At 40.0% G+C, this 25,509-nt stretch overlaps 1 protein-coding gene across 2 annotated transcripts in view; it reads right to left on the bottom strand.

The window, feature by feature from the left end:
• Positions 1–25,509, bottom strand: part of LOC124158818 — a 347,990-nt gene that overhangs the window by 29,212 nt on the left and 293,269 nt on the right. For both annotated transcript variants that reach the window (XM_046534159.1, XM_046534160.1), the window contains one exon: positions 17,023–19,829. In XM_046534159.1, coding sequence (XP_046390115.1) covers positions 17,023–19,829 — 2,807 coding nt within the window. The remainder of the gene's footprint in view (positions 1–17,022; positions 19,830–25,509) is intronic.

Raw genomic sequence — 25,509 nt, 5'->3', positions numbered from 1 at the left:
AAGCCCCAAGCAATAATGAAAATTTTAACCAACACCCCAGTGTGATGGTACTTCTTAAAAATTTACTAAAGCGCACCCAAAACCGAATTCCACACACTTTTAAAGGGATTGTAACTCAGAGAGACTCCATAATTGTGACTTTAAAGTGAATCAAAATACATGATATGATAACAATGCTGGAACTGATTTGCTTGTAGAAGAATCACACCAACTAATGTTAGCTGACTCAAAATTTTCCTTTTTTATGGTTTGAACTTAAAATGGTTTTTATCAAAATGACAAGTAGGAGTTACCATGGTGTTTTAATGATGAAGGGTATTAAGTGGCCACGATGGGGACTGGAGGTGTTAAAAAATGCCCTATCAATAACTGTGTGGATAATGGACAACCCCTTACACTGGTACTGAAAGAATTATGAATTTTAAGTATGTATGTATTATTGCTTTTGATATGAAGGTGATAAGCATATTTTGTTGTCACTTCGTGACATCCACTAAGTTTCAATGCCTTCGACCCGTTTTTCAACGGTTGTATGGCGAACAGGCCTGTTAAAAATGACTGCATGAAGGGATAAAACCTGAGTCGTAAGGTTTAAAATTTAGGGGAAACCACAACCACATGAAATCATCTCACGACGGAAATGAAGTTGAAAGTATAGAGCCAGGATGCATTCCTACATCAAAATCTCACATTTTGGGGCTTCATGAAAGATTGGGATGCCACCGGACTTTCTTCAATCTCACCCGGAGGAGTAAGGGGTGGAGGGAGAGTCTGAATAGAGGGAGGACTATGAACTTCACGACCTTGAGAATCTCATTAACCCCTCCTCCTCCTCCGGTACCCCCCTTCCCCCCATTCCGATCTCCAGCCTCCATCCCACATGCACGCCAAGCCATCTGCAAAACACCTACGCCTCCTCAGACACGGGGGGCACCTATTCTTACCAGCCAAGGTTACACGGATGCTGGTTCACCCCGCTGCTCATGCCGAGTAAACAAATCACAGGCTTAGAAAATGGGGAGGGGTGCTGGGGCCCTCTCGACTTACACTGCCCCGCGGATGAGCAACAACAAACTATAATCCCATAGAACCGGTATGGTTAATACATGCACTTTGAATGACCGACATAACTTTTATACATGTTTCCATTATTTTTATATGTTTCTGAAGTTCATTTGTTGTTTCTTGTAGAAGTTGGTGGTTTGAGGCGTCAATTTATGGAATTTACTCATGATGAATGAAAATGAAGTTTGTTTTTCCACATAAATATTTATTTGTTAACGGGCGCGGTTTCGACGCACTGCGTCATCCACAGGAGGATGACGCAGTGCGTCTAAACCGCGGTCGAGATTAAATAAATATTTATGTGGAAAAACAAAGTTCATTTTCATTCATCTTGTTTCTTGTATTTGATTTTGTATGTTTTAGCGTTTGGTGTAGAGTTCGTACCTTGATTATGGAGAGAAAAAAAAGGGATTGTTGTGAGAGAAGCATTATTGATGTGTAAGGGATAAAGAAACATAAAATAGTGACAATATATTGGAGTTTTTCTCTTATGTTATCGCTTTGATACACTATGGATATTTGTAAGAGTTCAATAAAGAGCAGGCCTATGTCCGCCCCATAGAAAAAATACGCTATCTACCTATTTTAATTTCCAAACTCTACAACAGTTTTTTCGACTGGGATCTGATGATGACTGCGAGCCTGTTGAAACACGTGCTATATGCATGAATTGCTATGAGAAAAAATCTAGTACTTCTAGTGCCATGAGCAATAGGTGTAAGAATTCAGAACCTGGAAAACGAAGTGGTCTGCGCAGTGGCCTGGAAAGCGAAACGTCCGTGACTCGATTCCCAATCCAGGGAATTTTTTGGTATGGTATTTGGAGGAGGCGACCGACAGCTGAGGTCATTTGCGCCATGAGGGAAGGGTGTGGAAGGAAGGGTGGAGAGAAACCCGGCGTCGGCGTTAGCCTGCTCTCAACGAAAGGTCCAAGGGGACCACGTCTTAACGTCCCATCCGACGGACGAGTGTTGCGCTTGAAATGTCCTCCACACAACATTCAAGCAGGGATTCGGCAGTCTCTGAAAATTCTCTGCCTTTGCCGGGATTTGAACCCAAGCCCGCCGGGTGGGAAGCCAACTCTTTGGCCACCACACCAACCCGATCCGCCGAAGGGAATTTTTTCTAATGGTAATTCGTGTATATTTCACGCGGAAGTCTTCGAAATTATACAAGTGTTGCGGAGCCTTGAAATAAAAATAAGTGCGCAGTGCGATATATTTAATCTGTTCACTATGCTATTCTACGATATCTCTCACGAAAAAGTTGACTCCGTCCCGTAGAATCTTGTTTTGTGTTGCCGCTATAGACCCATTCCAATCGGTTTTAAAAATGGTAGTCCCGTAAAAGCTTGATTGTTACTGCCTATTGTGCTCGGGCCTTTTAATCGGTCCGCAGCGCGGCGATGATTGCAGAGTGAGCCAATTATGTGCAACATTTTCAAGATTAATTCGAATCGTGAGGAATATCATTGACAGGTTATGAATTTTATAAATCAAATCATTACGAATATAAATTTTGGTTAGTAGCTCTAACTAATTCCTTTTTCTCCATGAATTTCGGATTTCTCTGCCCGTCGACGACGAGAGTGACGACTTTAGCATACACATTTTAATGCTCAGTGGGTGGCTACACATCGAGAGGCTTTCTGGAGAACCTTGTACCGTAATATACGTGATTTTGCTGTACTATCCTGACTTAGAGTACTAACAATAGCCGCGAGCTCAACTCAATGAGTTTAAGATATTCATATTGAAAAGATGAAAGATATAAGGTTTCAAAATAAAATTTGTTTTAAATGAAAATAGACTCAGAAATCAGCACCTATGGGGCATTATAATGAATGATTCTTGATCGCCGGTTCAAGATCAATTCCTCTCTTAATACAGCCATTTCTTGTCTTAATAGAGGCATTCACTTACATTGAAGACATAGTGAGTGAATTTTATAAGATTGCGAATCTAATGTACTTACATACTCAAGATAAAAGGATAGATGGATTTCTAAACGTTGAGTGTTGAGTGAACGTATATTTATCCTACATGACTAAGTATCCTACATGAATGTATATTTATCCTAAGACTAAGTACTTCAGATTATGACTAAACTGATATTCAAAAGGCTTAAAGGTATTTACCAGCAATTTACGATTTACAATACCTTATCAATGAGTCCACACAAGAAAATATATCACAGTCATTCTCATAATAAACGTAACACTTTTTACAATTAATACTTGCACTACAAAACCGGCTTTCAACTTTAAAACAAAACTTGTAATTGATATTTCCTAAAAAAAAAAACTTACTTACAACACAACAGAAGCTCTTATTCAAGGACTTTCCTATGCAATATATAGAAAAGGTCAATGGCTACATGCATGAGCTTCATTTAAAAAAAAGGCCACAGTAAAACCACAATTTTTCTTACAAATATCATTGTTTGCAAAATTAAAACTGCCAATCAAAGCGAAATGAGCGGAAATGATTCCAATAATTGGGCGAAAAATTGATCAAGTTTAATTTTCCTGCTATTAAGAAATCTCTCCTCTCAAGTTAAAGAAAGGTCATAAAACTTAACGTTAAAAAAGGTTAAATTCAATGGAAGTGGTTGTCAACTCATTAGTCAGTGATCGGACCATACCACCGCGGTGGAACACAGCAGGTGTTTATCAAAACAGATTTCTCCGATGTGATGCGAAAACAATCACCACCAAAGCATTCACAGCCAATCTCTAATGATTAAGGTACGTTTCGCCCACGACTGTGATGGCCATAAATATTTCCAAGAAATAACGCATTCAGAGTGTCACGGCCAACCGGTATTGGGAAAAAGAAATGTGTTGACACACAAAGCTTGTTCTAGAGAAGCTCACATTTAAGGGAGCGAAAGGTGACTACCGTGAACGCAGCTGCTAGGTATTTTCCCATTATCTAGTCAGAAATATCAGCAGAATGAAACTTGCTTCGCCATTTTTGACAGTGCCAGTGAGCGTCACGATACGACTACACGACTCAAGTTGCCACAGTTCAGTCATTAATATCTAAATAAATGTTACATTATCTATCATTTCCATGTACCTTATGGTTATACGTACTTAAAAATTTTATTCAAAGTGATATCAAGAAAATAAGAGGAAAATTACAATAAAGTCTTCGATTCACGCGTTTTTTAAAGATGTCACTATCTATTTAACTAACTTCAGTAACAGTAATCCTAATAAAGCCCGAAAGACCATTGAAATGGCGGACAGATTTTATTAGTCGTAAAAATTATAAGTTCTATTTGAAATGAATGAGGAAAATCAATTGTGGGCTCTAACAAAAAAAATGTAAGCTTGACAACCTAAGTTCCCGATGGACTCTAATCGATAAAGCTGAGCGTCGCCGGTAGTATCCATTGACTATTCTTGGGAATATGTTTTTATAATTGATGCAAGGGAGAGGGAGTGTTCTACATTGTTTCTTCATCACAAGGCTGGCTTTCTGAAGGCTACCTTCCATGGGCAATGGGCGTCTGTCGCAAGCTCCACTGGTTAGTACGCAACTTGGCACGTTGGAGTGTTTTCAACGTAGACCCACGCGCCCGCGTTCTTTCAGCTGCGCGTAAAAATCGTGCTTTTAAAATCCCAACCCGAAAATCTCGATTTCTTGCGCGAGCATACTCTGCAAGTTATTATCGTGAAAATTGCGATATATTGATAAAAGAAAAGACAAACCTAATTCGAGTGGAATAATTTGGGGGGTAATTTGATTCGATTATATGAATATTATTTTACCTAAGGTTCGATAATTCCATCAAGTAACCACTCCCTCAACCTTCATTGCGCTTATCAGTCATTTAGTATTAATGCGACAACTATAGGGACCCAATTTTTATGGAGTTAGTATTTCAATATCCTTTCAAATAGGTAGTCATACAATTTTCCCTTATCACGACCAAAAGTACGTGATATTTAATTAATGTTTAAAAAAGTATTACATTTACACCTAAAACTTGCCTCAGCTCAGGTGTTATATTTTACTGGTACGTAAGTCTAGACTTGTAAATAGTTGATGTATATGCAAAATAAGTCCAAACAAGTTGAAAATATGGTTTGATGAGGCTATTGTCAATGAAGACATGGAATTTATTTTATGTACCATAATGGTTAAGTTAGCCGAAACATATGCACTTGGATCGAAGAATTATGAGGAAGATGAGAAATAAATTTGTGAACTCTGGTATGTAATTGTGCGGAGGCGATCATTGCCGATACATAGCGTCATCTCTTTAAATAATAAAATGAAATAAAGGTAACACAGTTAATTGACATAGATCGGAGATCGGTGTCCTGCACAGCCTCCACAAACAACTCGACAGGAAATTCCTTCTGCGTTGCAAGTCGGTAAGTATCAAAGGTATTTCACAATCATTCTCCTTGTATGCATTACTATTAGTGTGAGAAATTTAAGGACATTACGTGAATTTGAGAGAATAAATAAATTGATTCCACATATATTCTTAACTAAGATGCACGTGAACAGCTGTGCGCTGGAAGGACGACATTGGGTTGTGTTGTGGCGCAAAGGAAGACATAAACACCCGCGTTCGGACCAAGGACGCCGGAGGAGGACTTTCCTTCCTGCAGAACTGCTTAATAAAGAGTTGAAACCGAGCTTGAAATGAGGCCATCATTTTGATTCTTCAGGGTCGTCCCACGCTAGGAATAGTTATGCGGTGACTAGGGGAGCGGGGCACATTGGCGAGTGGGCAGGAACTATTACTAGAGGGGGCGCAGTTGGCATCCACATGTCCGAGCCTCTCCTCAGATTTTAACCCACGTGTCTATCGAAGTGCGTAACTATTTGGAGATCAAAACATCGTGATAAAGATTCGATATAATCATATTAACATATTAATACATCTCGCCACCGTATCGCACGAGTCGACAGTTGAAGGTATACCCTAATGCAGATATTAGCCTATCCATTGCAAATAAATTTGCGGAATGTAACCTAAATCAATAAATGAACTGTCGTCTGAGCATATCGCAACACAGCTGAAAGAAAAGTAATTCGGGAATGTTGTATACACTCAGGAACTGGAAACAGGAAATAATTGAACTGTCGATGTTCGATGGCTCTAAACAAAATAAACAGTCGCCACGGCTGATTGGTCTATTGCTCAGGGCAGGATGAAGGTCATTTTATTCATAGGAGTCTCAAAGCTAGCAGAAAATGTACTGAAATTACATAGCTTATCTTCTACTGCCATTGAAGGAGCAACCAGTGGAAGTTTCAGCGTTCCAAGTTCATCATACATTGACATTCATCATCTCGGATTTCTGCCACTGTGGGTGACGCGTCGAATTCGCGGGAGTTATTGTCGGGAGCGGTTGACATTTGCGGTATGCATTTATACCGCGAAGGTTAATGTGAGAGGTAGGTAATTAGGGCAAGGTGGGAATGGAAAAGTGAGAAGTGAGGGGCAATGGAGAAGAGAGGCACAGATGTCGTCGTGCCGAGGGAAAATAGCCAGGCCGACAGCAGCTGTCCTCAGGATGTGTGGGCATTCCGGAACTCATCAATAGATCTTGGAAACACATCGAGATGCCTGCTCTCCTTGGGGGACAGAGGCGGGCCGAGCATTGTGAAATAAAAAAAACAAGGCCGTTTCCCCCATAGTAGCTCTAAAACTATGTAAGGAGACAGGATTACCCTTTGGTAACCGCCGTGTAAGCTCTTGGACAGAAACAAGTACATCAAATTATTAAAAGCTATCACATTTCAAGCTCGATTTATGATACAAAAATCGCAGTAATTTATAAGCTATTTTCAATAAAGCAAGTTAAAATTATTTGAGTTGAGAGGGATTCGTGATTCATTAATTAATTTGAAAGATTAGTTCAGCGGGAATGCTATATACCCAATTTATGAGGTAAATGATGATAAACCAATCAGGAATTTATAAATTTATAAGAAGCTGAGAGACTGAAGGGAAAGAGATTTTTCGAAACGTAATACATACACTGGGAAATTGCCGCTATTTTTCGAATAGTGTATTAAATATTAACCAGTGTTTTCAAGTTAATTGTGAATAAACGTTTATGAAAACATTATACGAACACAAAATTAATCCAAAAGCTCATACAATCAACTTACGAAAAGAAAAAACAATTTTTTTCATAATTTAATCACTAAGACACTTAACCCAGATTAGAAATTTTCTTCTCGCATGGGACAATAGTTCTCGGATTGAGTCAGGAAACTATCAGCGGATACGCGCACCGATTATAGAGGGAAAAACAAAAATGATATAGCTAACGGAAATGCTTGAGATAAAGATGGCCACAAATTACCTCACGCCCAAAATGAGTACGAATAAAATGCCATCAGAAACGAATAAGTGGAGACAAAATAAGAGGCTCGATTTCTCAAAAGAAAACAGGTCATTAAAGAGCGATTTCTGAAATGATGGTTGAACAGGTATGCGCGCAATATTTAAAGACATTTACACCTCGAGGAAATGAAAATAAAGAAACAAAAACGCTCACGAGGAAAAAGAGCACAGAGAATGGCTTATTTTAAATGGTAACCACTCAATTTGATTAACCAAAGCGTCCTCGGGATCAACTTTTGATCCCTCATTCCAATTCTGCTCAAAGGTTGTCATTTTTCCTTAGAATACTTCAATAGCTATCGTTTATACCGGTTTCTTGCAGTTTTCTCAGCTCTTATGTCCCGAAAATTCTATAATTTCTGCATCTGAGAAGGAATGATAGCCACCTCATAAACTCAAAATATTAAAATGCTTGCAAAAAACAAATTTTGATTTATTACGTCAAAAGTATCGTGATATTCCCCTTAAATAAAACACGACATAAAATTTTATTCAAACAGAAGACTATAACCGAAGAATTAGCACTTAGAGCGGAGAAAAAGTGCTACTCATCCATGCACTACCAAACTGAAACTGTGGAATAAAAATATTTTGTACTGTGTCTTGGGATTCCTTATCAACAAAGTTGGTGATTTTTTATAAAAGTAATTGGTACATTGCGTGTGAGAGAGCGGGAAATAGAGAAAATATTATCGTAATAAACTTTTTTTTTCCCATACGTCTTGCAGAAAAGATTGCGAAAATATTGTCAACCTATAATTTTATAGTCCTCCTTGGTTGTAGTAAAGGTTCCTGATTACATTTTACTTATGATCGGTGGGATAAAGTCAAAAGTACTTAGCGACGATATACTTTTTTTAAATGAAAACGGTAAGCTGTGTCCCTACAGAATAGATACTTCCTTAAGCAAAACGTTCTGCAACAAGTATTAATTCCGACACAATGACGGAGATTATCTCCGTAGTTTTTAAAGGCGACGTTACATTTTTTTAATAGAAATTTATTTTACGCACAAAGTCCTTCGCGGTCTTTACAACATTCTCATGAACTTAAGTATGTTGTACTAAATTAAAAACTTATCTTATTGAATAGTAAAAAAAGCCGTATTAACCTCATATCATTAAATGCACATGATCAGTGTGACTGGTAAAACTTTTTTGACCTCTCTCGGTATCTGGAAATGACGAATGAAATAAAAATGAGTGGATATTCCACTCATAAATTTCGTTGCAGTGTTTTCAAATACTTCAATCAATTCTGAGGTTTTTGCATATCTATAGCTATGTAAATGAAAAATAATGAGTTTCCTTTCACTGTTTTTCCTCGCTGTCTCCCGTCCCCTTGAAGGTCACACAGGACTGAGGACAATCAAAATATTTTTGACGTGCATTGGCGAAAGTAAAGAGCATTGATCATAAGAAACCTTTTCCTTTCCTTCACCTTTCCTCCTTTACGAAAATCCTTTACCTCATGCACTCACGGCATGTCCAGGTCTATAAAATGTTCGATCCTTTCATTCGTAATATCCATCGTATCCTTTAAAGTAACATAAATGCATATATGGAAATGATTTATTTAGAATTTTCTCTGAATTGACAAAAATTAAGAGCATTGATAATAAGACACTTGATCCTTTACCTCATGCACTTATAGCATGTCCAGGCCTATAAAATACTCGAGCATTTCATTCGTAAATATCCATCTTATTCTTTATAGCAACGTAAATGCATAAATGGAATGGATTTCTGCACTTGTTCCTCTCTGACGCAGAGCAAACTCCTTGGAAAGCCGCTGCGTAACAGCGTCAGAGAGCGAGAGAGACGCGTAATAGCGCGACAAAAAAAAACTCGGCTCCTTCCTCCCTCGTGACGTCTCGCGGTGACGGTGGTGAAACTGATTCTCCGCGCGGAGCTCCTCGGAAACCTCAGGTGTGCGATTTGAGATTCTTAAAAAGGAGGAGGAGCAGTGGAAACGGGGACGAGAGGCATGGGACGGTCGGAACATAAAAGGAAGCCGATATGGTTGCTCCCTTACCCACTCCCTCCCTCCCTTAGTGGGCGCTAACCGCAGTTACGACGAAGATAAAAGGAATGCGATGTTGTTTTATTTTTCTCCACGAGATCTTTCTTTCCGGCCATCTTACCGGCCAAGTCTCCAGCTGGTCTAGGGAAATGGAGAGAAACAACCGCGTGCGTCGCGTCGTAGTCAGCAGCTAAGAGTCGCTCTGGGGGAAATGCTTTTCCGGGCGGGCATTCCGTACGATACGGCTATCGTCTCCAATGGAAAGCCGAGACCACACCGGGGATGCATGGGTAGGATAAGGATGCACTTGCTTCCAAATGATTACTGTCCCGCCTCTACGTCGGGAGAGAAAAGGCTGTTTATCGGGACGAAATGCTGCCAGCGCAAGGGTTATCTCTTCAATCCCATTTATTTTTCTGAAATATACCTGTGTTTGTCAGCGATATCTTTCAAAGAAACGTGCTTCAAAATTGTAATAACAGAGAGAGCATGAAGTAAACTTAAATCCCTGGAACTGAATACAAAATTTAAAAAGTAATATCCGCTTTTATTATACTTTTTAATCATGATCTTCAGTTATTTTTTCTACCTTGAGTTATTAATCTAAAAAGTCAATGAAAAAAACATTTGTCAATATTTTATGTGAATTACGTTGAAGAACTGCTAAAATATATTGTGAGGTTTATTTTTACGGAACATGCGATTTTTAAGGCGGGTAACTATTAGTTGTAGTTAAACGTTTCAATCTGTCATTGAAATTTTTGGTCTTAATTGCCATTTTATACGTTACGGAAAAATTATTTCTATCTCAAATCATACCATATACATATCTGATCTACCATATATATCTATTATATCTATTTTTCTATATTTTTATCTATTATTTCTATTACAAAAGCTTTAAAAGCAACTTAACTTTAACAGTAAGATTACCAGTGTACTCCTACTAAAAATGGAAATTTTAAACAAGAGGGTCGTCATGTATTTGAAACAAAGCATTACATAATTTTATATCCGTGATTTACATGGGATTTTGCATCGATAACTTTTCCAGTGGACATAAGGAGGTAAGAAGATGTTTACATAGGTGTGACGCTCAAGTGTAGGTATCTATCATCTATGAAAGGTTTTTTAGAGAGTAATAAAAATTGGTAAACAAAACAGAAATCATCTCAAATAACACTGTTCATGCGCAGAGTTTTTGGGAAAGACATATTCTAATAATATAAGAAAAAAATAGAATCTTGCCAATCGAAATAAGTCACCATTTTGAGTATTTTTTTTACATATTTTTAATCTAACACAGCTTGCTTAGAAAGGGACTTGTACCCAATATAGAAAATGAAAAACCACACAATATTCTCATTCCCAGTCACAATATTTCGCAGGTAAATCCCTGATATTTTTTCCACCTTTAGGGCGCACATCGTAAATACTACATCGCTAGATAAAGGTGTCATGAAATTCGATTATTGGTGGAGCCTGAATTGACCCAGAGCCCGTATCCGTTAACGGTAAAATTTAACCAGAAATCTCAAAGCCATACCTAATGTGTAATACACTCCATTCCATTAATAAGCTATTTGGCACGGCTCCCACAAAGTGTGACGCCGAAGCTATTCGCCGTCAGAACCTGTTCTCTACTGCATTCGCCATGTCCTTATTTAATTTTGAATTTTTAGTTCTTAAGAACTTCGTAAGAGTACGAGTATTACGGTAAATGTTTTTGGTATCACTTCTATTTTGAATAGGCTAGCGCGAAAGAATGCAACTAAAACTTTTGGGCATATGAGAGAAAGCAAAGCAAATAATTGAGAATAATACGCATATCATACTTCCGTTTGTCACACTATAATAAGCAGTAGACCATGCTTATAAATTCTTTCACTTAAAACAGGTTGGAATAATCATAGGTAAAGTTCTATTTCCATTCAGTCAGCGGAACTAAGAATTCGATTTGTATGTTGTAGAAAGGATTTCCATAAAAGCAGAATACCTTTTAATTTAATAATTACCTTATTTGGCTGAGAGAGGACAACTAATGTAAGACATTGCTGCATGATTGCTTCGTATTTGTAAGAAATCCCACGGAATTAAGACTTTCTACAAGAATCAGAAAACATTTCGGTTCGAATTTTAGTAGACCTGGAAGTATACATCGTCAGAAAGTAAATAAATGCCTATTCTCACTATTATTAATTACATTCCCGTGTAAGTTATTTCCAGCTATAGGGATAATTTGTAGACCAAACAGAAGTTATACTCTGCTACTAATGCATGTAATTTCAAAGAAAGAACACTGGAGTAAACGCATGCTTGCGCAGCTATAAACATTTAAATAGATTTTTCTTATTTTCTCCAAATAAATTCAAGAAAATAGCATTTGCACAAATACCAACTGATGAAAACTATAATTTAAATATTTTTCTCTAGCTTTTGTTGCTACCAAAAATTAATTGTTACAGTAAGAAAACTATTAATTTAAAAAATTCAGACAGGATTGGGAGGTAGGAGGATCGCAAGAAATTACGTCTGGTTTGAACAAATTTTGAGGCGCAAATATGATCATGCGGGCAAATGTTTACCCTCCTATCTGAGTAGAGAGAAGATTTGTTGTCTCTCTTCCCCGTAAGGGTATCTTTGTCCCTGATATTCCCTCTCCAATTTCGGACGGGGCCGACTCAGGGAGACGAGGTCATCTGGAGGGGGGAGGTTGCGACGTGCCTTATGAGGAAGGCTGAATATGCGGGGAGCATTTCGGCCCCAATGCCTTCCTCAGCTTCCCTCTCCCACGGAACTTAATCGTGACGACCTCAACCCGGCAGGTACTTTAACGAGATGATCTTGCCAACAGCGAAAACAGTTTCCGACGTACAATTAAACCACGTTTCCCAGTGACGAAGCGAATCAAATCAAATAGAAATTGAGGCCTTTCTGCTATTTTATTAGCTAATTTATAGAGACTAATTAGCATAAAAATACGCTTCAAAATTAAATTATAGGAATCACAATATTCCTATGTTTTATTCGCGGTCATGTGGTTGACTGGAAATTTTATTTTATTCGTGAACAATGAAATTTCATCGAAAATTCAAATTTCGGACCAATGACCCTCGTTGATTATTAAGCAATCATATCTTATTTGATAGAAAACTTATACCCAGTATAAATGTTATTTGATGGATGATTTACTTTTCGACGCAGGTTTAAGTTCAAGCCCAAGAAACTAAGACCTGTTTGTTTACCTTTTACCAGTGGTGCCTATATATTTAACTTTCAGTGGAAAAACCACGAAAATTGGAGTGAATTGGTAAAATATATATAAAAATACCTTTGTGTCATGTCCACAAAATAAGATATGCATACATTTATATTGAATAAAGAAAAAAAAACATTTCCACCCCCCTTTTTCTTCCCATTTCCTACCAAAATTTCACAATAAGACATAGCGATTTATCTTCATTGAACTGAAGAACAGCTTATGCCAGAAACCGTTTTCCTTAAGTTTCCAGGTAAATCATAGTTATGGAAATTCAAAAGTTCAAAAGAAGGTGATTTCAACTTGAATCGTATAGGGAAAGAAGACAAGATTTTACACTGAGAGACGCAAGGCCTTTCCAACTAGTGACGCAAGCATAATAACAATTCGCAAATATACTCATTAAAGAGTCCACGATTAAATTGGATTATCGGAACAGATGGTCGCTTGAAACCTGGGCGCAACGAATTACTCAAACACATCCTCAGGCACGCAAGTGTGCGTTGGGATACGTTTTTTTTCCTTCCCCTACCACTCCTGCGCCTCTCAGCATGCAGGTCATTCGCCCAGTGGAAGCGAGTATGAGGGAGAGAGGGAGAACGATCGTACATTATTTATCTTTTTGAAGGAGGGTCGGTCGCTGCTATTCGCGGGGAAGAACTTTCTCATTCCCGATCCGGCTCGATCAAGACGCTATCGGGCTGACTGTATCGTCTCGCCGAAAAGCGAGAGTATACGGCATCTAAATGGTATTCAGCGTAAATTGGATAAAAGACTCAGTTTCCGACGTTATTCGGATCTCGTTTGAAAGCAAAATGATGCCCTATATATTTATGTTATTTGATGAAAGATATACTTTTCAGCGCAGTTTTTAGTTCAAGCCCGAGAAACTAAGATGTGTTTTGTTATGGAATGTTTATTTACCTGTAATCTCTTGCGACTGCATATTTAACTTTCAGCTACAAAGTACGACGATTGGGTTGACTTGGTAAAATACACTTCCTAAAACAATTGGCTTTTTCATAACTTGTCCACAAACGAGCTTTGTATGGACGTATATTAAATAAAGAAATTTTATTTTGGATATCATTGGAAATAAGTGGAAATCTTTCATATTTAACATAATTGAAGCAGTTGTCCATTTCCACACTTCTTTATTTCTACTACTTCTTTATTTATTTCGGCACATGATGCCATTTTTAATGTACATGACTTTTGGATGACAGTCTATATTTACACTTCAATGGGAGAGAGATGGGGGTGAAAAATCTACCCCATCCCTTTCCCATTGATATGTATGCCTATAGGCTGTCATCCATAAGTCATGTACCTTGAAAATGAAATCTTGTTGATATCTGAGTCAGTAGAAATAAAGAACTTTGAAAAATAGACAAGTGCTTTCGTTACATCAAATAAATAGTGATTAAACTGGGTTGGTTTGGATAGAATACATCAACGTGTGGCTACCGAAATGCTACTCTGAAATCCTCTAATTTTTCCTGGATTCCTAGACTATTTTAGTTATTTTTACAAATATTTAATACCAAGTATTATACGCAATAATTCAATAATTATCTTTACATGAGTTATAAGTATGATGATTAAATATTTTTGATGCATAATGTATGTATGTGTATAATGGTCAATTAAAATTTAAATAAATGATTGACCGTAGATAAATATTTATCTTAAAACGAAATAAATGTTTTACGATAAAAAATGAAACAAATGAAACAACAACGAATGCATGAAAAAGTAGCAAACAATTGAAACTGTTTCAGGCCTTACTTGGTGCAATGTTATTAGAATGCTTGCAAGGAAAAAGGTATGGCCATGGCTAAAATTCATTTTGCCACCTAGTTTCATCGACCAATCGACTTTCTCTGGTCAGATCACAGTACGATGTTTACTTCTCGATGCAAAATTTTAAATTCTAGATGGTACCCGACCAACTATCGTAAGGCAGGAATTGGTGAGTGAGGCGAGAGTGCATGTATCAGAGGTTTCTTAGGCTTATTCGTTCAGAATTACGTCAATAAAACTGTTCCAGGCCTACAATTGCGCAATGCCATCCTTAAATATTAAAAGACATACATTTATAATATTATTATACGATCAGATTCAATCGATTGATCAAAATTATCAGATAATGCTGGCGTTCGCTAATCTTCGTAAGGTGTTGGAATAATATACTTTACCAGTGGAATAACAATCTTTTACTTCTGAAAATAATTACGCTAAATTAGCCAAAAAGATGCCAGCATATGAAGAACCGTTCCCGCATCTACTTTTGAAAATATATATACGAAATGACAATAAAATATTGCAAATTTCCGAGTTATACTAATCAGAAAAACCGGCCAAGATTTCAGTGGCAAAAGCCAGTCCCATGTGTTGTATGTTTTCCAATAGAGTGTGGAATTAAAAAAAACTTTATTTCTTTATGAGTGAAGCCAGAAATTATAAAATGAGAAATTCTGATTTCTTGAAAAAATTTAAGCGCCTGCTTTTGGAAGTAGTTAGCCCGTATTGATCCATATAAGAAAGTTATTAAATTAAATCAAGTAGTAAACTTAATTTCGTGACAGACTTAGCACGGGTAGATCAGGTTCAAAAATCAATATGGTAGACGACGATGAAATATATTATCCAATAATTACTTCTAAATGTACGTACAGCACCATGTACGAAATAATTCTCACAACCATCTGCTCCGACTCGTTGATTTTAATCTGGCACAAATTCACTCAGCGCATTCACCGCTTATCTTTTTCCGTGAAACAGCTTTTGATCCGTGCGAAATGAGGTCATTAGGCAATGCGAATTCAAGGAAATTCGAGAGAGGATTCACTCGCCATGTTACCCATAATTCAGTTCGGCGCCAGATTCAAATCGAAGTTGAACCTCGTACCCTTCGGCTAAGCAATACAAAGTCGGCGTGCCTCGTGTATTTATTTGAAGAGGAAACCTACTGAGAAGCATAGGCTGCCATTTTTCATCCTGTACGTCATTTAGGGAGTGATAATGACACAGGTGGGCTGAATACGCTCCCATCTCACTTTTCATTCGCGACCAGGTGTCATTCACGAAGGCGATCACTGGTTCGTCACGACGGCTTTGTGGCTAGGGCTATGATTCGCCTTCTAATATTTTCACAAGGCTAACATGTTCCCGCTGCGGGCAGGCTAAGCTTTTATCTTTTTTTTCCATCCACGAGAAGAAAAACACCTATTAACACTCATAAGCTTTGAGCGGGGAAAGGAATCTTTATATGAGTTCTTCGAGACACAGCAAATCACACGAGAACTCTCACTTTCTAACTGCCACTCACAGAGGTGTAGGCGGACGCAAAATTTTCAATTTCTCCTTCGTGTCTCCATATACTGCAACCGCGTGGTCATAGCATTAAAGCGGCATAAATATTAATGAGCCATTACACAAAATATGGGGTTGGACCGCGTGTCAAACATTTTTTCAGGATTAGTCAGGCCCTCATTACAGAGTAATTCTATTTAAAGAGCTGGGAACATCATAAACACGAAGGTCGAAGAAGATCAGCGCGTGAGTGTATTCGAGCATGGGAACTTTGCATAAAAATAAAAGAATATTGGATTGCATGGTTTGTCGAGCCGTATGATTTACATGGTTTGATAAAAATGAGATAAATTATCACAACAATGCACAGTTACATAAAAAGTCATGGTACAAGGATAATAAGCATGAAATAATCTCCCAAAATTTTTTTTCACTCTACGTTTTTAATATTAGTAAAGAATCATGTAGGCGTTCAAAAATTAATCAAGATGAAAAATATTTTCTTAAAAATGACAACCGTTTCACTTCATCAAATTTATTCCTGCATGCTGGGTAAAATAATGACTGGGAAAATACATAAAAACGATATTTTTGTAGCATTACAGAGTTCTTACTTAACATTTTTTCCTCGAGAATTTATATGGCTGGAAAAGAGCACCATAATACAGGAAATTACGGATTCGAGTTCGTATCTTAATTTGGTTAATGATTATTTTATTGCTAACGCTATATTTAGGAGTACATATTTAAACTAAAATATTTCTTTGAATAAAAGGAAGAGTATATAATGAATCTCACGTCAAGCGCCGAATTGACACTTTTGCAAAGTGATACCGCACTGTTTTTTTAATCAGGCTACATGCCATATAAATTATAACTGCGTAGGTATATCACGGTTTCCAATATTTTCAAGCGTTATAAATTTCATACAATGGCTCTATGGAGTGAAATCATTTCATGGACCTAGGACAAGGACTCACCCATATCTCACACCGCTCCTCCTCTGGTCATCACTGTGGTTGCGCTGCTGCCTCGAGGACCTCTTCACGCCCTCATACTCCCGCTCGCGGCCGTAAATACTCCCACCGAACGGGTCCTCGCCCAGGTAGAACCTCTGCACGTGGTTGCCCGTCTCCTCCCTCCTCGCCGTGTACGACGAATGCTTCTTGTCGTAATCCATCGGCGTCGAAGTGGCCAGCAGCGGCGGAACCCTGTCTGCTTCCCGCCTGCGCCCACCCTCGCCCTCGGAGTTGGTCGACGAGAAGGGCGCGCTGCCCCTCTCGGGTGAGTACGCACTGTTCCTCCGCCTCGACGAGCTTCCTCCCCCGGAAGAAGCGATCTCTGCACCGTAATCCCTCCTCTGACCTCTCGATGAGGAACCCTTCCACGAACTGTCCCCGCGGGAAGACGCCTCGTTGCCCGGACGATTCCCCGGTGAACTCCCGCGACGCGCCGGCGACGAAATCCGCAAATTCTGTCTGCTACCACCGCGGACGACCTGTTGATGTGCTCTCGTGCTCTGCTGGTGGCGGTAACTGCCGCCGCTCTCCGCGCTCTGGCGTTGCGTCACCGGCGGGTGACCCTGGTAGGACGAGGAGGACGTGGTGGTGGTGGCGGGGCGGGATCTGGGCGGGGCGACCGGTCCCCCTACGACCACGCCGACCCCTTCCCGCTCGTCCACGGCACCTCCGCCTTCCCCTTCGTACGGCTCCTCCTCCTCCTCGGAGGTGGCCTCATTTGGTGAAGACTCGCGGCGGACGCCCACGTGCCGGCCGCGTCGGGCGTTGAAGTCTCCGCGCTCGGGCGGATCGCGGTGCCGATCCTGCGGGTGCCTCTTCATGGAAGATGGGCGAACGTTTCCGTCGATTGCGTTGTGGTAGCGGCGGTAGGTGGGCTCTCCGTACTCATCTGGCGACGGTGATCTGGAGGAAGAGCGCCAGCTGCCCCTCCGGCCGTGCCCATTGGTCATCGACTTCTGAGGCGGTTGGTGTCCGTTCTGACGTGACGCCGGCTCATCCTTTCCCTTTTTCTTCTCCGAAGACCTGGACCGTAAGCGTCCCACCAGCCTCCGAATTGAGTCCCCGAATGAACCACTCTTTTTCTTTTTAACCTTTTTATTAATGCCGTTTGCCTTCTTTCCATTCGGGCGTTCATCTCTCCCAATATCAATGATTTCCTCATCTTCCTCATCCTCTTCTTCTTCGTCCGCAAATCGCGTCTTCTGGTGAAATTGTTTCTTCTCCATAGGGGGCATGACTGGGGGTGGAGGGTTATGCTGTGGCTCGATGGATATACCGTTGGTCTCAGGAGGCCCTGGTACCGGTGGCGCCCTCCTCCTAGTCCGGGCGACCCTTACAACTTCTGGAGGCGGCGGAGCAGGTGCGCTGGGTGGGATGGGCGCCAGGTGCCCGGTGCTCCCGCGATGATCCCCGTTGGTCACCACGACATGGTGCTCCGTGGTGGATCCATTGGTCCACGACACGGTGGCCTCTTCCGTCCGATTGTTCCAGGAGTGATCCGACGGCGAGGACAGGGTGCTCGGCCGGTAAGGTTTCGGGCCCGAAAGAAAGTTGGGACTCATGTTCCTCCCGATTAGGTCGTCCGCACTGCCCCGCCTCCCGTTTTCCTCTGGGGACCACGGCCTCCGCCCCTCCACTCTCTCGTCTTCCTCTCCGTTCGCATCCGCGGTCCACGAAGGCTGCGGCGGCGGGCGCTTTTTCCTCTTTTGGGGCTCGACGTGTGCCAGCTCCGCCGTCGAAGGCGGTGGGGCCGCCACTCCTCGCGGAGGCCTGAAGGTCCTACCTGGCCCAGTCGGCAGCACCTGTATCACGTCCTTCCTCCCTATGATTCCCTGCCCTCCACTCCCCCCGCTGATCCTAGTCGTCCTTGCGATCTCTGTCTCTGTGTGATGGTGGTGATAACCGTTGGTCGCGGGCATGGGCGGGGGCGATAGCGGCTCTGGTGTTTTGATGCCGTACCCATTGGCTACGCCATTTGTTTTGATCGGCGAGGGCATGGGTGATGAGCGCAGGGGCTCTCTTATATCGGTTGGGGTCACCGCATCCTTACCCAGTATGTTGTTTGTCTTGGATTTCATCGTTATACCTATGTAGCTTCCGCCCCCTGGAGTGATGCCTCCAAAGAATGGTGACTCGGGGTCTTCGAAGCCCCCTGCCGAGCCCTCCCTGGAAGATCGGGAGTCGCTCCCGAAGTGGTGCTCGAGCCATTTCGAAGTTTCGACCTTCCTCGTTTCTTCCTCAGCATCTAGATCCAAGGGTCTCTTGGTAAGGGCGTCTTTGCGTTCCCCACCATTGGGGGACGATGGGTGAAGCCCTCGGCTGGCCATCCTGGGCTTCAGCGATCTCAGCCTCGGCGGGGCATCAGTCTCGTCTCCCGTCTCCTTCTCCCCCTCGAATCCTTCCGCCCTGTACTTCATCTCTTCGGCTATTTTCTTGCCGTTCGACAGATACGATACTACCTCCTCCTCTTTCGTTCGGACGTAGTTGTGAGACTTCCCTTCGCCCTCTACCTCCTCGTCGGGCAAGTCCTTCCCGTCGTCGTCTTCGACCAGGTCCTCTTCGACATGGTGGTTCTGCTTTATCGTTTCGGTGAGGAGGCGCCCGTCAGGGGTGGCCAAGCTGGCCTCTTCCGTGTCCTCGGTGTCAACGACCTTTCGGCCCTTGGTCGTCTGTCGGATGATCCGCGGGCCCTCCGGTGTCAAGGCTTTCGAATCGACGGCCGCCGCAGACCTCACGTCCTTGTTTTCACGGACAGCAGCCAAGTATCCCTGTATTGGAAAAAATCAGATAATTACAATAGGATAAAGAAACTGGAGAAAAATGAAAAACTTAAATATTCAAGTTAATAAATCACTGTGTTAAAATTTAAGTATACAATTCATTCAATTCTGGGTTTCCGCAGCCATATCTGTACTATCATCTGGTTGAAACCCCTATTGGGACTTAATCAATTTTGCAGATTTGAACTGATTAATTTTTTATCATGAATATTACTAACTTCCACCGAGTCAAACTTGTGGAGACGGTTTTACTTCTATGAAAATTTCTTAAAGTAAAACCTATTACCTATAAAAATACGACATTAAAACAGGCTACCTAATAAATAAAATATTAATGAAAATAAAAATTATACTCCCGACGGAGATGAAGTTAAGTATTCACAACGGTTAAATAATTCATAGAGGATCTGTAGGAACTAGAGTAAGCCCTGGAGTTAGGGCAGAGGTGACCTATCTTCGTATTGATGACAGGTGATGATAGCGAGTCCTGCCTTCAAGAAGGTTATTACATAAGAGATATTTAATCTTTACTAAGGCAATACGCATATATGTTAGGCAAAGCCTGCCAATTCAGAAAGCCTCGCACCCAACTACCGGTAAAATGACTGAAAGTGAAGACAAGGTCAGAGAAAAAATAAATACAAGATTACATGCTCGTTTATTCATGAGATTTAATGAAATCAGACTAAGCCAAGAAGAAATTATAAATTAACATATTGGCGGATTTTTCCAATCCCTTAAGATATGAAGTCCGCGGTTGCAATATAGCCTAAGAACCGGAAAAAAATGCCAACTTTCGTAACGTCTATCTAGATTTGTTCGTCAATGTCATACCTTCCTGAATATGGCCGATAAATGTGCAGTGATAAAAGTAAGGGTATTTATACCTCAAAGGAAAAAGTTAGAGATTATATTTCGAGGTTTTTGATACGGGGTAAAACGCAAACGAAGGTGGATCGAGGAATAAGTTGTTGGAAATGACAGAAAGAAGGATATCTATTCGACAATTCGTAGTAAAATAAAATGCTTCTAACATCAACTGAGGATACAAGAAAGAGACTCTGAGAAGTATAAGCAATTTTAGCAGTCTATAATAAAATATATTCATCGATACGGTTACCTCACCATAAAGAATTTTTTCTGATAGCATTTATTAACGAATCTGGTAGAAATTTGGAAAACTACGAACGGCGAAGAATTTCTAAGCGAGAATCGATTTCATAACTTGACAGTTTATTTCATCTGAAATTCTGTTCCTGTCATTGAGATTAACTTAGGGAACCTTGATACAGTAAGTACGGCATCTGAAGTTTCGTGAAAATATTAAACTTATGCATTATAAGCAAATTAATACGTGTCAATTCACTCGAAAGTAATGAGTTGAAGTTGCAACCGGTAAACGATTATGAAAACCACAAAGAGTGAAATGCAGAAGTAATGAATTTATTAAGTAACTAGTATGTCGTGCAGTCACATATGTACTTAGCTATAGAAATATAAGTTTCTTAAGAGCTCATTACGAAATTATATATGTTATGATGTAATTTAGATATCTTATGGTGTAATATAACATTTTCAGGTTGTTACATCCTGAACGGTTATCTAATGGTTGCGAAAATCTTTGTCGCACCAAAACTTCACAAGAATAAAGGAATGGGTTCCAGAAGAATTTGAAGCATTTCCTGACCATCGCGAATAACAACCCCAATCTTTTCGATGAAAATAATTTGACAACATTTTAAAACAAAATGGCAGTCATTAAAGCCAGATGGTAGAACGAAATCACTTTTTTTTATCTCTATAGCTGTATAACGCCCAAAGTAAATAAGTATTGTGAAAGAGAACGAAAATATAAAAAAACAGTTTTTGATAATTGTTTCCTTTCGGTAGAAGCACGAATATAAATTTTGTTTTTGCAACGAATCCCAAACCATTATAAGATGAAATGTACCATTTTCATGTTTTAAAGCAATTGGTCCTTTCTTCGGATGTAATTTTACGTCCTTAATTCCATCTAACGGAATGTTCGTCATATTTATTCTTCATAATGCATCACCCCATAATGGACTTTTGAAAAACAGCGAACTTGAATCATTCCCCCCGTCTCGTCGTCGCAACTGTCGAAAACAATTACGGTCTGTGAAATAGTAGGTTTCAGGCTCCTGAGCGTCGATTATCCACAGTTTTCTATATTTCCTCGTAGAAAACTAATAATAATTCCACGTTCTCGACTTACAGTACACGTCAAGACATCGCCGTCGTGTCGGTAAGGAGAGAGAAAACAAACCTAACCAATTCATACCATTTAATAGATATGCAATTACCGTAAAATTATAGCGAAGAGAAAATTAGTTTACGCAGCAACAAATCTAAATTATTTTAAAACATCCGTTATAATGAAAGGGAGATAAGATTTTGTGCACCACTGCTAATTTGACCGAGCAAAAATAATTTACCTCCATCGATAAATAAATAATTAATGCTGAAGAAAGAAAACTTTATTCTCGCCGTATTGAGAATACACCTTGCAATCGTGACTGAGTCCACAAGCTAGAAAAATCAGACTAGAAAAACTCTACTTTAGCTTGGCTATATAACTTAATTCTATAATTAGCCAATAAATAAATAGGTATCCGCTGTCATTGCTTCCGACTAAAAGGGGAAAACGAGGACAGCTGAACCATTGCGTAAATATTGCAGTATTACCGGTGTTGCGAATAAGAATCATTGCTCAGATGCTGCAACTCCCTTAGTTTATTCGTGGGCAGTGGTGAATTGTGCCTTGTCGTAATTCTCCTCTTATTTTTTTGTCGTCAGAATTCCATCGGCCGATATCCCGACCTGAATGAGTATTAAAAGATAAAAAAAAGAAAGGTGTTCGCGAGAGGATCTTTCTCACACGGTGAGCAGGGCGAGTGTTGTCCGACAAGTGGAACGTTTACGAGTCAATAACCTGCGAAATTTAAGTTGGCAACTTGAGGAACAGGCGAGGACGATGGAAGGCGACGCAACGCCTTCGTACAACCTGCCTGGTCGAAGAGCGTTCACATTCCCTCGCTTTCTTTTTCGGAGAAAAGAGATGGGTGCAGCCGATACGAGCAAACTAACCAAAGTATTAATTCGCATTAATCTGAATCTACATATTTCATATGCAGCCTCTGGAGTAAAAATATTAGGTATTTCGGTCTGTTAATTTATATTATTTATAAAACCGCGGACCGAAATAAATTTTGTCCTATTTGGAAAATTCAAAGTTTTCTCTCTATCACGATTATTTTTGCATGTTGGGATGTCATACCTTTCAACAAATTCTAGGGTAATCCGCGAGGAGCATCCAGAAGGCAAGTACCGTTTTGTTCTGACACCACTGGAGGGCTGCTGCAAGTGCTCCGCCAATATGAATTTAAACAGTTGAAATTAAAATTTATCGTCATAAATTTTAAGAAAAAATCTTTAGAGCTTAGCCGTTCGTTTTCGAAAAAATATCAGATATACCTAACGCAGCCAGGATGAATATAATTTGTAGAAAGACCCAGAATAAGCCTTAATACACCCTTGATTTAGCAAAGATACGTTCGAAGTAAGTAAATTAAAAACATAAAAGTATTTTGCACTAAAAATTGATATGAATTTACTTTTTCATTGGGACTACGGCAGAAAAAAAGCAGAATTACTGAAAAATATTTTATGAAACGTTAATGTACCGAAATGAAAAGTCTCCAAATACACCTCGGTGCTTTATTTTGACGCCAGCATGAGATAAACCGTAGATCTCAGCACGCAAAAAAGCAGTAACTTGTTTCTCTTTCTTTCCTTCCCTCTCTCCAACTCCCATTCATGTCTCAACCGCCAGGCTCGTTTAGGTTGACAAACTACGCCCTCGAAGCATTCTCTTGTGTACCACCGATCATTAAAAAAGAAACCCACGTAGTCGGGCGCCTACACGCATTCCTTCCAGGTCCTCCATAAGCCGAACGTTGGGAAAGGCTGGAATGACTTTGAAGAAGAGAAAAGAAATAGAAAAAAAAGATAGGAAGGATTTAATTATATCCATAAGCCTCCTCGCTTCCCCGCAGGTCATGAATACCCCCGCTTAGGAAAAAAAATGAAAAGCAACATCCAATTTCAGCTCACCCGAAATACTCACGGAACCTTCCCATTGTTTTCTTCATTTGGACGGCTCAAGCAAAGGATGCGAATTAATTAGAGGCGAATTACGCCGAAGACGGGAGATTGTTAATGCGGGACAAGGAATGGGTGCTCGATTTGCGAAGCGCGTTGCTGGAGAGGGGTAAAACCACGAAACTGATTAGAATGGGGAGCTGGATGGAAGCAGGTTTTTCGCATGCAAGAAGAAAGATGACGGTAGGCGTTTGCTAATACGTATGCTCCTCTTTATTCTCAGGGTCTTTTATTTTCATCGGGCGACAAAAATTTTGTTAGGTAGTGAATAATCATTGCTTTGGCACTTTAAACTCACAAAATGGCGGATACCCTGACGAACACTGAATGGAAAATAAACTATTTTCCTTTCAAATATTCATTTGGTGATGAATGGTACTAAATTCACAGCTGCTGAATTTTACTTTACCAAAGAAAGGATATAATATTCTTAGCGTTTCATTTAATGAAAGAAAAGTTTCTCAAAATAATGTTCAGCCAGAAAATATCTTAAGTTAAAAATTACGAAAATCAATTATCCCCCACGATGAAAAATAAACCATGCATTCTCTTGGCGCGCTACTGAGAAAGGAGATAAAAATTACATTAGAATACTATATTTAACCATTTCTCCCATAAAAAATGAGGGTAACTGAGAGAACCATTCACAAATCAAAAATATATTTTATGGCATATAATATCACTTTGCACGACGAATACAAAGGAGTTTGGTGAAATTCAGTACGATACTAAGAAATTCCATGCATAGAAGATAGCGCACAGCATGGAGGAACATACAAATTAGAAAGGAGAACAGGTGAGGCGCAGTTTTTCCGAGAGAAGAAACTGGTGCTTCCAGGGGCGACTCAGAAAGGGTGGGTGGTCTCAGGAGTTCCTTTCCCCTGCTATGTTTTTCCAGGTCAAGAAAATAGTGTTGGCGAGCGAGTCCCCCACGCCGCTGAGCAAAAACGTCACCAAGCAGCCACATCGAGTTTCCACGGTTTATTATGGAGGCTGGAGCGTTTCCTCGACAAAGTAAGGATTTGTATGAAACTTCGCACACGATTTATGTTGTGATATCCCAAGGTAGAAGTGAATAAATTATGCTTCTCAGAGTTTGTTTTAAAGATATTCAATGCGGTTTCAACATGCAGTCTTATGACGAAAATTAGGTACTCTTATCAATCAGTTACGAAAGTACGATAGGTGTTTAGAAAATAAAGGGAATTTAATTTTTTTGAAAAATAATTTTTTATTTGTCTACATTAAAGTTGTTGCCTTCAATATAGTCCGCATAAGACATCGCGTACTTTTTCCAGCGCTTCTTCCAATCCTCCTAACACTTCTCAAATTCGACCTTTGGGATACACCTAAAGAATTTCTGTCAAGAATTTCTTTAAATGTCATCTATGCTTGTAACACGATGGCCCTTAAAGGTTCTCATTATTTTTGGAAGGCGGAAAAAGTCACCTGGAGTCATGGCTGGCGAATATGATGGCTGGGGCAT

The sequence above is a fragment of the Ischnura elegans genome, chromosome 5 (genome assembly GCF_921293095.1).
Source record: "Ischnura elegans chromosome 5, ioIscEleg1.1, whole genome shotgun sequence".
Classification (NCBI taxonomy): domain Eukaryota; kingdom Metazoa; phylum Arthropoda; class Insecta; order Odonata; family Coenagrionidae; genus Ischnura; species Ischnura elegans.
Note: the sequence above shows the minus strand (reverse complement) of the source record. Positions and strands in the feature narration are given on the sequence as shown.